At 59.8% G+C, this 13,115-nt stretch overlaps 1 protein-coding gene across 1 annotated transcript; it reads right to left on the minus strand.

The window, feature by feature from the left end:
• Window positions 1-2,627: 2,627 nt before the first annotated feature.
• LOC113893372 (palmitoyltransferase ZDHHC3-like) lies at window positions 2,628-5,985 on the minus strand. The gene is made up of 2 exons (XM_027543377.1): window positions 5,970-5,985; window positions 2,628-3,403 (listed from the first exon to the last, which is right to left on the minus strand). Exons 1-2 carry the CDS (start codon window positions 5,983-5,985, stop codon window positions 2,628-2,630), a joined length of 792 nt encoding a protein of 263 aa, XP_027399178.1.
• Window positions 5,986-13,115: the final 7,130 nt, after the last annotated feature.

Consider the following 13,115-nt stretch of genomic DNA (forward strand, 5'->3'; position numbering starts at 1 on the left):
CTGCCTGTAACACTGTGAGTTGGCGGACAGCCCTGTGTGGGCGGTGCGGGGGGGACGTGCGTTTAATTCACGAGGGTTACGGGGCAGCCCGGCCCTCTGGGCATGCCTGTGGCTGGACCATGCGTACGAGGTCACACACGGCTCTGATTTCACGGCCCCGAGATGGGAGACCCTTCTGTTCAGACCTCCAGGGGGCAGGAGGAGAGGAGAGAGATTTGGGGTCTTCAGGTACAAACCTCAGGGTTCACGCCGGGCTGGGCTGGACACTGACGGCGCTTTGCCCTGTCCGCTGTGTTCGCTGCAGCCCAGCTGCCCCTGTCGGTGTGTGGCTGGGCAGGTGGGGACCGCGGGAGGGCACTATCTCTGAGGCCACGGGGCAGGTCTGGAGCGCTCCAGCAGACGCAGTCGGCTCCCCATCCACATCCCCAGGGCCATGGCTGTCACTTCCTCACCTTGATGGCTGCGAGGGGTGCCCAACCGCGTCCTGCCTGCCTCGCTAATCTACGCCGAGGTCCTGGACGGGAGCCGGGGTCCAGGCGCCCCAGTGCCTGCCCACGGCTGACCGGCTCTGGATGCATGCCCTGTAGCCCTTGGTGCCCTTCTCAGAAGGACCCTGCGAAGGGTGAGCTGGCGTGAGGTCTGCACTGGGCCGCGCCCCTGCAGGGAGACCCCCGGGCGCTGGGGCAGCTAACCAGAGGGGCTTCGTGGCTGCCTCGCTGCAGGGGCTGTGAGTGTTCCTTAGTGCTCTTGGCCCTGGAAGGGCTGGGGTGGGCTCTGCCCGTCCTGGCCCCTCTGAGCGTCTCAGTAGGAGTTGGAGCCCTCACACCTCACTTGCATAGACCACTTTGTACAATTCTACTTAAAAGGCTATAATCCCATGAGTACTTAGGGATCCAGACCGTGGTTCCGTCTCAAAGCATCCATGTTTTTCCCCACCTGCAACCAGGCCTGCTGATTACTCCGGACCCTCACCAGCAGCCCAGTGGCCTGCACGACGTTTCCTCCGTGGGTCATCACCCTTTGGACCAGCCTCACTGGGAACCCTCCCAGCGGCTGGCTGAGATCTGGGGCTTTGGGACACAGATGTTATCTCCTGGCTAAGCCTTCTCACCTGTGACATTTTCACTCTGTTTTACAGACTTCATACCAGCTTCAGCTCTACCTAATCTCCCCGAAATGGCTTCTGGTTCATCACTGAAAAGCCTCCCGGGGGAAGGGCTGTGTGTTCACTGTCAAGCTTGCACCCTGCCCCCCTGTGCCTTGCGGGCACCTATGGGATGAACGGTCACAGGTCAGCCGTCCGCATCAGAGGAGGGCTCGCCCTGCGCTTACGTGGCTGTGAGGCCGTCCTCACGGGGCCAGTCCCTCTCGGGTTTCTGCTCGGCCGTGCGTGGCAGCGTGGTGGGGAGGTGCCCGTCTTGGGGCCAGGCTGTCTGGGTCCAGTTCTCAGCCTTACTAGGTACTGCTGTGTCATCTTGGGGAGTTTGCTCGATCTCTCTGTCTTCCCATCTCTAAAGCAGGGCTGAAAACTCTAGCTGCCTCAGGCTTGGTGTGAAGATGAGCAAGTTAGACACAAGCGCGTGTGTGTAAAACTGAGGGACTGTGAACAGGGTCAAAGGAGTGTGCTGGCACTGCCGTCGGACGTGAGGCTGCAGTCAGGCGCCTTTCCTGCCTGGTACCACGGGAGCAGCTGGGCGAAGCGGGCAGGGAGCCCTTTATGACCCCTCACCACTGCATCTGTCGTCGTTCAGTCGCTGAGCTGTGTCCGACTCTTCATGACCCCACGAACCACAGCAAGTCAGGCTCCTCTGCCCTTCACGACCTCCCAGAGTTAGCGCAAACCCATGTCAGTTGATTCAGTGATGCCATCCAATACCTCATTCTAACCTATAAGTATCTCAAAATAAAAAGTTAAACAAGAAAACCCAACCTTGATGGCTTGACTGGTGAGGTCCAAATTTTCAAGCGCTGGTGCCAACCTCACACAGGCTGTCAGAAAACAGAAAGAGCCACATCCGCCCTGCTCATTTGATACGCGTCGTGGGATCTGGTAAATTACAAACAGATTAAGTTAGCAAAGGAATAGAGATTTCTAAGCTCATTTCATCGATGAGCATAAATACAAAAATTCTAAAAAAATAGGAACTCACCCAAACTGACACATTATACAGCATAATCCCTCATTAAGGAGCTGAGATAACCAGGAATGCAACGATGGTTCTGCATCAGATAAGGCAGTTCACAACGGGCCACGTGCAGGCGGTCACACCCTTGCCTCGGTGTGTAGCTACCACCTGTAATGGGGTTCTGCACGGATTCACCATACTTTGCTCACAGATGTTGTGGATTTAATCGCTTTTCCCAGGAGAGTGTTGGCAGAGTGAAAGAAGGGGCACATGTCGCATTTCTTTTGCGGGGAGGGGCCGGTCTTGCGTACTTCCTTGGAAGCTTGGAGGCCCTAAACCCCACCTACTGCTCAGAGGGGAACCTGGCGCTTTTATTCTCTCTTGTGGGGGTCTCGTCGGTGGACACGAGAAAAGGAGGCTTGGCGTTTACAGTCTCGCGGCGATTTTCTGAGGATCATCTGTTCCGATTCCGCGGAGGGAGCTGCGTTCACACAGGCGGACTCAGACCACAGCCTGGGGCCCGCTGGCGGCCCGAGGTCCCGCGGAGGCGAAGGGGCTGAGCCAGGCCGGGGAGGGGCGCGGGCCCAGGACGGCCTTCAGGTTCGTCCACGCGGACGCCTGGCCCGGCTCGCCCGGCTGACTCTGTGGGTCGGTGAGGATGCTGCGTATTTGAATCGTGAACATCAGGCCAGCGAAGAGGAAGCCGTTCAGCGCCACCACGAAGAGGAAGAGCAGCGAGGGCCGCAGGCGCACGGGGGTCTGCAGGTCCCACTCGCCGCGCGCGTAGGCGCGCAGGGCCGGCGCGGAGAGCAGCAGCAGCACGTGCAGCGCGCCCAGCGCCGTGTAGAGCGTGAAGAGCACGAAGAACTTGCGGTTGTCCTCGCCCACGCAGTTGTTGACCCACGGGCAGTGGTGGTGTGCCCTGCGGATGCAGCGCTGGCACACGCCGCAGTGGTGCGCGCCCGGCGTCTGGGCGGCGCCGCAGAGCGGGCAGCGGGCTGCCAGGCCGGGCGCAGGCGGGGCGCCCACCGGCAGGGCGCCGGGGTCGGTGAACATGGTCCGCGCGTGGGAGGCCAGGGCCAGGGAGGCCAGCAGGTGGAAGAGCGAGCCGTGCACTGCGCTGTAGGCCGGCCGCTGCGCCGGGAGCAGCCAGGCGCTCAGCAGCAGTGCGCCCTGGCTCAGCGTCAGCACCCACGTGGCCGAGGCGCACACGATGCCCAGGGCGTCGGGCACGAACCACACGCGCAGCGCGGCCGGGCTCCGCAGGGCCAGGTCGGCTGGTCCCTGAGCTCCTGCGCCTCCTCCCTCCCCTCCCAGGCTCCTCCTGGGACTCCCCTCCTCCCCACCGCAGTGTTCTAGAATGTGCCCTCCAATGGGGGCTTTGTGAACACAGAAAGGGCCCCCCCTTCGGCCGGGAAAGCCCCTTCCCGGCGGTGACTTCTTTGTTTGGGGCGAATGGGGCGTTGGACCTTGGAGGAGGCGGAGGTGCTGGCTGGGGGCGTGAGCCCGGTGTTGCACGCGGCCCTTTTAAGGTCCTCGCAGGAAATGTGGGCGAGGAGGAAACACCGCAGCTCCTCTTGTGTGTGCGTGCGTAGCGCACCTGTGTTTCGGGGGGCAGCACTTCTCTGTACACTGGCTCATTGGTACTCACAACTCTGACAGCACAAAGGTTTACTCCCCAGTTTGCGCATGAGAAACAGCTGGGGATTAGATGAGCGGCCTGTGAGTGACCGGCCAGGATTCCAGCCCGCAGGTGGTCTCAGCGGGCTCTTCCGGCCCCCAGGGGAGCTGGACACAGCTGATGGCAGGTCGGCCCTCCGCCCCGTCTGCCTTACGCGGTCAGGACACCGCACTGGGTGCTCAGCTGCCGGGGATCAAGAGGTTAAGGATGGGTTTGGATTGAACCAATGGCCAGCATTCGGGAAGGTCAGCTCTAGACTCTTGGTCTAAGAAGTGGGTCCTGAGAAAAGACAGCTGCACAGAGGCCAGCATGGCCGTCCCCCAAGTGCCCACAGCAGACAGAGAGTGAGGAAGGCGGGTGGGTCTGAGCTGGAAGGAGGCTGCCTGTGAAGGGCATGCCTGCCTGGCTGCATTAATGAGAGTATAGCATCCGGGATGGTGGAGGGGACACAGCTGGGGGAGCATTACCATGAGCAGCACTCCCGGTGGGAGGGGCTTGTGGGGCAGAGCCGCTCAGGAGAGGCCGGCTCTGGGGTTTGGAAGCTGCGAGAAGGGCAGCGGGGAGCAGCCAGTGGCCGGCTCTGGTGCAGACACAGGTGGGATGGGGCTGGAGCCCGGGGCGAGGTGCAGAGAGGGGGTCCGCGCCCACAGAGGAGGACGTTGCTGGTGACCCAGGGGCATCCCAGGGTGAGTGGACGCTCTGTCTCGAGAGGAATTCTGGCGCTTTCTGGGTGCCCTGAGGACTTCCTGGTGTCAGACAATGAGTCGGACAGGACGACGGTGGTGGTCTCGCTCAACTGCAGGGGCTCTGAGGCCACTATCCAGCTTTCCTGACAGTCACCGTGCTGACCCGAGAGGCCCCGGAGCCCACGTTGTCACACCTGACACCTAGGTGTCAGAGAGCCGCCGGGCAGGGGAGGGGTGTGCCTTGCCTGGACAGCTCAGCCTCGCTTGCTAGGAGGGCCTGATATGCCTGTTTGTTTATTCTGTCTTAAAATAATTACCAGACTTCACAAGAGTGGTTTTTGGTTCACAGCAGAACTGAGCAGAAGGTGCAGAGACGCCTCGTCTGCCCGCCCCTGCCCGCTGCACAGAGAGCCGCCCCACCAGAGGGGACGTTTGTCACGACTGATGCGCCCGCGCCTCCGTGCCGTCCGTCTGCACCCAGAATCCATGGTTTCGGTCGGTTCCCTCGCGGAGTGGGACGTTCCGTGGGTCCGGGCGCGCGTGCAGTGATGCGGGCCCACCATCGGGCAGGGCGGTCCTAGTGCCCTAGGAAGCTCTGTGCTGGGCCCTTGCCCCAAGCCTGGCAGCCCTGGTCTTTCACCGCCTCCGCAGTTTTGCTTCTCCAGAAAGGGCTCCCGTGGGAGCCGTGCAGCGTGTAGACTTCTCAGATGAGCTGCTTTTGCCCACTGGCGAGCTGTTAAGTTCCCTCTGTGTCTTTTCATGGCTTGATATCTGCTGTGGTTTTTAACTGAAAACCAGATGCTGAAAACAGAACTAGGTGTGAGCAATCATGGCAGGTGATTTCGGGAAGAGAGAACAGAGGACTCCGGGAGAAGCCGGGAAGGGTCAGGCCCCTGCCTGGAAGGGTCAGCTCTGGGTGGAGAGGAGCCGGGAGGGGCAGGGAGGGGACTGGGAAGCAGGGGCGGCTCAGCAAGGCCGGGGGAGCAGAGCTCCTGGGAGCAGAGCCCCTTCGGAGCCGCAGGATGGCCTGACGTGTAACTGAACAGGACCCTGTGGGGTCTTCTTTCTTGATAGACCCCCACCCATGTGCTCCACCTACCTTCGGTCTGCAGAAAAATTTTAGTCCCAGAATACATTCAGTCAGAGAAGTGAGAAAACGCAGAAAGGAAATCCATCAAGCAAAACAAAATAATGATACTTTAGCTATTAAGCAAAGTCAAGGACCTTTAGTGCCTCTTCAAGGGCTTTAGATAACGCAGCAACCCAATGCCCTCTGCAGACCCCTGGCTGCCTGTGGGCTGTGGGCGCTGCTCAGCTGGACCAAGGTGTCCCTGAAGAAAGGAAACCCCAGATCCAGGGTCTCTGAGGGCTGGGGGCCGAGGGCAGCCTTGGGAGGGGAGGACCTCAGGCCTGTCCGTTTGTCCTGCTGCCCCCTTGGGATGCAGCATCCCGTGCTGTAGCTGTGGGCGCACCCACCTGGCTGGAAGGCCATCCTCGGGGTGTGTCCAGGAGGGACAGGAGCCCCGGGAGGGAGGCTGGGGGGTCAGGACCCTGGGCTTCATCAGGAAGCCCCCCACACCCATGCTCTGGGGTGTCCCGCCCACCCTGCCAACCCCACCCCGCCTCAGGGTCCCATGTCAGCCTCTAAGCCTCTACTTCTCTGCTAAGTGGGAGGTCTCCCTGCTTCCCACCGGATGTGGATCCTGGCCCAGGTGAGGCCGGGTCCCCGGGGTATTGTCCCCTGGGTTTCCTGTCCTTTGCCAGCCCTGCGTGTGAAAGGGCTTTCCCCCATGTATATGAGGAAGCCCAAAATGGAAAAATAATACTTGTAATTAGGAAAAGGCTCTTTTATCCTGAGCTTAAAAAAGTCTTCCTTTTTCTTCATCAGGAGATGTTAATTGTTACCAGATAGCTTTTATGAATCTGATGGTGTCCCCACAGCTCTCATCCAGCTCTCAACGTCCCCCGGGTTTTCTGTCTGCTGTGACCCAAGACGACCCTCAGGTCGGCGCACAGGCTCCGTCCGCTCCCGGCCTCCACACTCATTGCAGCACTGCGCGTTCAGTTGCTCGGGAGCGGGCTTGGGCTGCGGCTTCCCTCTCGCCTCTCTGTCAGGTTTGGGGATGAGAGCTGTCCCAGCCTCAGATGCTCTGGGGCCTGTTTCCTATTCTTCCAGCTGCAGAACGGTCCTGTCTTGTGGTTGAATATTTGCAAGCTCTCCTCAGTGAGGCTCTGGGCTCGCAGCCATTGCCGAGGTGGGTTTGGATCGTTTTTCTGCCTGGCTTCCTGCCCGCTCCGGCTCTCTGTGTGTTGAGCCTCTTTTGGAAGATGGCACTTGGCTCCCCGGGGGGACCCCTTTCCTGGGATCAGCACGCTGGCTGCGTGTTCTGTTGTGATGGAATGTCTTAGCGATTTCAGGAGCTCTGTTTTCTTCTCCATTGGTTTTCGGAGCTTTACCTACTGTCTTCTCCTCCTCCCTCCCCCGGAGAACTGGCGATTTTCCAAAAATCTAGAGGAGTTCTGGTTGCCCATGTCCCTGTGAGCACCTCCTTCCTGCTCCTCTCTTCTCCTGGTGACTCTAGGAGTTTTGATTCAAAACCGCCATTTCCCTTTCTGCTCGTTTAATCTGCAGCCTGGGGCCTCCCTCGGAGTGGACGGTGGCCGAGCCGTTTCATTTCCACTCACTAAACTCTTCTTGTTGTAATTTTCAGAAAACTTACTGTGTGGAATATTGATTTCCTTTTTAGACGCAGAATTATTCATGTATGTGTTCTAAATTGCATATGGTTGGACTTTTTGCTTAAACCTTATTCATTTTTGGGCTGTTTCCTGGTGTTAATTGTACTGTCTAGAGATAATAAGACTTGCAGTTTCTCTCTGCAGCAATTTATTGTGGTTTTTATTCTGGGATCTTATTTATGATCAACATTTGCAAACCCTTCATGAATTTTGGAGGAAAAGTGTGTGCTTCGTCTGAGCGGGATATTTATTAAATCAACCTTATTAATCATATTGTCCATTTTTCCTACAGTCGTGTCTGTTTCTGTCCATTTCAGTGCTTGAAGATTGAATTGTAGGTTAGTTTCTTTCACACTAATTGCTTTTCTGTCAAACCTGAAAATATTTTTATTCATCTTGGCCTCATATAAGAATTTCAGTGCCTTGCTCTTAAGCTCATCCAAGTTCACTGTAGTGGTCTCGTTATTTGGGGTGTAACTTTTGTCCATATGAACTGGTTTTTGCTCCATCCGCTGCTTCTGCCTCTGGCGGTGGGTGGGGACACCCGCCCCGCGCGCGTCCTGGTCCCTCGGTCTGTGCCTTTGTCGGCAGAACCCATGTGGGTTTTGGGTGGGACCTGACGTGTTTTCCTGAGGTCACTTAGTGGTGCAAGAAATACTTTAAAGTCCAGTGGCTCAGTGAGCTGCCCTTATGAGTCCTTGTTTTGTCCTGAGACTGAAGGGGTCTCATCACCACGGTTCTTCCAGGTGCCGCGTCTCTTTCCTGGGTCGGCTTCTCCATGCGGCTGTGACCCGTGGGCGTCTCGGCCCTCGCTGCCCTCCTGCGGGTGCGGAGGGGCCAGGATGCGTTGTTCCGAGCAGACGCCCCCCCCGCCCCTCACCCAGGGAACGCTGGCAGAGCCCCAGCTCGGTCCCAGGTGTGTGAGAGGGTAGTCAGGTGCCCGACGGGCGTCTCTGACCCGGGCAAGACCCCCACTCTCCTCACGTCCTGAGCCCCATCCCCTGAGGCAGGAGTGATGCATGCCCTCGCCTAAGGCCACTGCTCCCCTTCAGCTTCCCAGGGTGGGCAGTGCCCCAGCCGGAGCTGTGCTGCGCTCGCTGATGTCCAGGGCGTCTGGCCGCCCAGGCCCAGCACTTCTGCTGCTCACAGAGTCTCCGGCCTGCATGTGGCTTTTGGGTCCAGAGAGAGGCGGTGGCTTGGATTCCCAGATGGCCTGGTATCGCTGATGAGCCAGGGCCTCCCTCCTCGCCCACCACCACCACCGAGTGGCAGACAGGCTTCCGAGAGCCACCCGCCCTGGTCTGACTCCCTCCACGACGGGGTGCTGCGCTTCCCACCTGCACGAGCTCAGCTTAGCTGGGGAGGGCTCTGCTCGGGGTCACATCTGGAATGTGCGGTGTGTGGATGAGGACGTGTGTTCGCCAGAAGTTGCTTCTAAATAGTTTCTCTGAAATGAAGATACACAGGTATTAGATTTCCGGGCGGTCCCCAGGCTTGTGGGTATTGTGTGTGAACACTTGAAAGACCCCACGTGAGATGCAGACGGGGACTTGGTCCGTGGCGTCTGGTGTATCTGAAGGAGAGGACCCCTCCCCAGGAACCAGCCAGGTTGGCAGGGGGTGCGAGCAGACAGGGGCAGCTGCTTCCAGGAGACTGCTGAGCCTCCCGGCGGGGGTTGAAGGGGAAGGGCAGGTCCTGACGGGGTGAACAGACCTGGGGCGACCTCGATGCATCCCAGCTCTCGACGCCTGCTTCTCCCTCCTTGGGGGGCACTCCACCCAGCTGGAGACTCAGCTCCCACCTCCCGGCCCCAGGCAGCCCTCAGCCCCCAGAAGACGGTGCTGGGGTGTGGCCCCCGCTCCCTGGGCCCTGGGTGCTCGGCACCCAGCAGGGTCAGCGGTGGCCTCGTCACGGGACCCGGCTTCTCCTTGTGTCTGCTTGCGTCCCTGCCACCCGTGTGCTCCCCAAGCCCCTCTGGGCCTGTAGGTCTCCTCCTGGGGCGGCTGCTTGCTCTTGGGGTCCGTCTGGGGCCGCCTTGGGGACTCGGACACTCAGGTGCCCTAGGTCGGGTCTCTGTGTGGAGCCCCTGGCTTCCTCTGGAGCTGCGTCTCCAGCTGTGTCCTGAAGGCTCATTCTGGGCTCCACTCAAGGGGTGGGTCTGCCAGCCCTCCAGACGGGCGACCCCTGGGGCGGGTTGTGGGCCTCAGGGTGCTGTCACGGGTCAGGGAGATGGTCTGTCTTCCTCTCTGGGGTCGGTCACGCTGGCTCTCGCGAGGCAGATGGCTCTGAGGGGGCTGGGGTGAGGCTTGGGCATGAGGCGAGGGCCTGGACGTGGGGGCATTGGGGGCTACAGCAGGCAGGTGGCCTTAGGAGAGGTTGGGTGGGGTGGGGGACAGTCCTGGATGTGACTGGAGGGTTAGGGCGTGAGGGCTGAGCTCCGCGTGGACAGACGGGTTTGCCTGTGCGTCACCACGCAGGGGACATGCCTGGACGCTTCTGTGACGTACAGAGCGAAGGCCAGGCTCACAGGGGATCTGGGCATCGACGTCGGGACGTGGGTGGAGACACCTCTGAGTTGATCATCCTGGCCCCAGAAACTGTGCTTGGAGAGGGAGTGTCCTTGTGGATAAAACTTCTCATGTATTCAAGTTTAGTCCCTCAGGACAGATTTCCAAGAGTGAAATTTATTTGAAAATTTATCAAACCTATTGTCAAAATGTTTTCTGGAAGGGCCTCCCACTTGGCACACCCAGGCAGGCGTGAGAGAGTGCCATCTCCACTCACCGGGCCAACGGCAGAGTCTTGATTCCGGGCAGAAATCACATCGATGCCCTTGTCTGCTTACCCTGAGCTGCAGAGAAGGTGAAGTGGGAAGGCTTCTGTTCAGAAGACACACTCGTGTCCGGGATCCTGATCTGGGGCCGGTGTGCAAGGCTGGGGCAAGCACGGGTTTCACCACCGGAGGGGCTCTGCGGGCCCTCACGGCTCACACTCGTGTGCACGGAGGCTTCTTCCTCCTGTTAGGAATCCCCCAGAGGCTCGTCCGCTCTGTGTGTCTCTTTTGCAAGCGCATCCTGCAGGGATTTGGGTGACAGCTGTGTTATTTACACAGTCGTATTTGTTAATTATCACGTTTACAAGGAGACTGACGGAAATCGTATACATACGCTGTCGTTCAGTTGCTTGGTTGTGTCTGACTTCTTGAGACCCCATGGACTACAGCTCGCCAGGTTACTCTGTCCGTGGGATTCTCCAGGCGAGAATGCTGGAGTGAGTTGCCATTTCCTTCTCCAGGGGCTCTTCCTGGACCAAGGATTGAACGCATGTCTCCTGCATTGGCAGGCGGGTTCTTTACCGCTGAGCCGCCTGGGAAGCCCATTCATATGTCAGAGCCCCGATTAGAGCATTAAAGTTTCAGGTTATAAAGACATTTGCTCTCAAACAAGGCAAGCCCCCGCCTTCCCCTGGCAGCTCTCCCCCGCCTCTCTCGGAGCTTAGACGTCCCTGACGCGCCCCACAAAGCCTCTTGTTTATAAGCGTTTCCTGATTGTTCCAGAGACGTGTGTGCACTGTCTCCCGTTCCTGCGCTCCCCGAGTCTCTGCATCACTTGACTCCGCCTGGTGCTTGCCCTACCTGTCACCTCTGCCGGCTCTGTTGTGGGCAGGCTGGGCCAGGAGAAGCCGTGACCGAAGCTGTCTGGGACCCACCGTCCTAGGGTGCCTGCGGGCGGACGTGGCCCTGCTCCCTGGAAGCCTCCAGAGCAAATCACCACAAACTGGGGCTCAAAACAAGAGAGACTCGTTCCCTGGCAGCGTGGAGGAGTCCAAGGTCACAGGTCCCCAGGGAGGGTCCCTTCTGCCCCTCCCAGCCTCTGGGCTTTGCCTGCAGCCCTGGGGGCTCCTGCCTGTGGCCATGTCTCCCCACTTTCTGCCTCCATCGTCACCTGGCTCCTCCTCCCTTTTCTCTTATGAGGACCCGTGTCCCTGGACGTAGGGCCCACCCTGAACCCAGAGTGCCCTCGTTTCAAGATCCTCAGCTAATTATACCTGCAAAGATCTTGTTTCCGAATAAGGCCGAGTTCCAAGGCTCGGAGTGAACGAATGCGGGGGCCGTCTTTGATCCCCGCAGTCCTCAGCCCTGCCTGGGCTCTGTTTTTGTGTCTCTGGAGGGTGTGGGGATGTGAGCCCTTGTAGCCTCCCGGGCCCTGGGTCCATCCTGTGTCCACCAGCAGCGTCTGAGCCGGGCCGGCCCCTCTCCCGGGAGCTCTGGGTGCAGGGACAGGGCTGATGTTCGGGCGGCTGGACACGGTCTCGTCCTGTGCGGGTCCCTGCAGGGGTCCCGTGTCCCGTGATGGCCGAGTGTTCCGTGGTGGCTCACTGTGCAGGGCGAGGGGGGCCCCGCTTGGACCTGGCCCCCTCCCTGCGCTTTGTCTTCGTTGGGAGCAGCCGTGAGCGGGAGCCAGACCCGTCCGTGCCCCCAGGCTGCACGTCAGCAGGTGAGTCATGGATCATCCGAGTCCTCACTGCTTCACAGTTAATTTACCTGAAGTCTCCAAAGGACCGGCCGGGCTCAGACTGAGGGGGCCGCCCCATCACATCCTCCTCGGAGGCCCCGGGCTCCCCGGGAAAGCGCCTTTGTGCGTCGGCGTCTTCAGCACCGTGGCCCCAACGGGGGTGGCCCCTCAAGGCCTCCCTGTGCCTGTGAAGCTGCTCCTTGGGGGGGGCCACCTCTCCAGGCTCTGGAGGACGCTCGCTTCCCCAGGCCTGCAGGGCACGGCCCTCCCAGCCACTTTCTGCCCCAACAGCTTTCAGCTTGGTCTTGGCCCAGAGAGCCTCTGACCAGGCAGGCGTGGCTCCTGGGGCCCTTTGCTGCTCGAACTAGTTACAGACGTGACACGCTGGCATTCTGGGGCCTGTGACCCCGTCGTGTGTCCGTGTGGCTCGTGTGACATGGGCCAGGGCATCTGCCTGGGGCTTCCTCCCCGAGAGGGTAGGGAGAGGCCGGGGCCATGGGCCTTGCTTCTGGAGGAGGTCCTGCTCCTGAGGACTCACTGCAGACACGCACCCGAATGTGTGTGTGTGTCCACAGCCCACATACACATACGGCACACACAGGAACACATGGACAGGCACGCATGCATGTTGCATGCACACACACCTGTGTGCAACACACAGACCCGAGCACACACACGTGTAAAGGGACACAGACCTGAGCACACACAGACCCGAGCACACACACATGTGTAAAGGGACACAGACCCGAGCACACACATGGGAACACACAGGCACACACACAGCTGCACACGCGCACACGGACCCGAGCACACACAGTCGTGTAAAGGGACATGGGCACAGTTCATGCACAGGAACACACATGCACACACACAGATGCACACGAGCACACAGATGTGAGCACACAGTCGTGTAAAGGGACACGGGCACAATGCACACACACGCACACACTCATGCACACACACAGCTGCACACGAGCACAGACACAGGAGTGGGTCGCCCCGCGCCCAAGGCTGAGGGCTCATCTCCCCGCTCCCCTAAACGCACCAGCCACTGTCCAGCCCTCAGACTGTGTCAGGGAAACGAAGCTTCCAAGCACAGCTCGCCAGGTGCTGGGCTGGGTGGCGGGGCTTGGGGGGGTCTGCTTCCCCAGGAGAGTCTCCCCTGCCCTGGTGCCTGTCAGCTGCTCCTCCCACCCACCACTTAGCTCTTTTTCTGGGACCCTGGCTGCTGAGTCTGGGGTGATAGAAACCTCAGTCCCCTCTGCAGGCTGCTTGCCCCGACCCTTACACTTGGGGGGCTTTTTCTGGGGCTCTGGACACGGGTCCCCAGGCTGCTGCCGACTCTGCAGTCTGGCCCCCCCCTGCCCTG

This window comes from Bos indicus x Bos taurus, chromosome 5, assembly GCF_003369695.1.
Source record: "Bos indicus x Bos taurus breed Angus x Brahman F1 hybrid chromosome 5, Bos_hybrid_MaternalHap_v2.0, whole genome shotgun sequence".
NCBI classification, from domain to species: domain Eukaryota; kingdom Metazoa; phylum Chordata; class Mammalia; order Artiodactyla; family Bovidae; genus Bos; species Bos indicus x Bos taurus.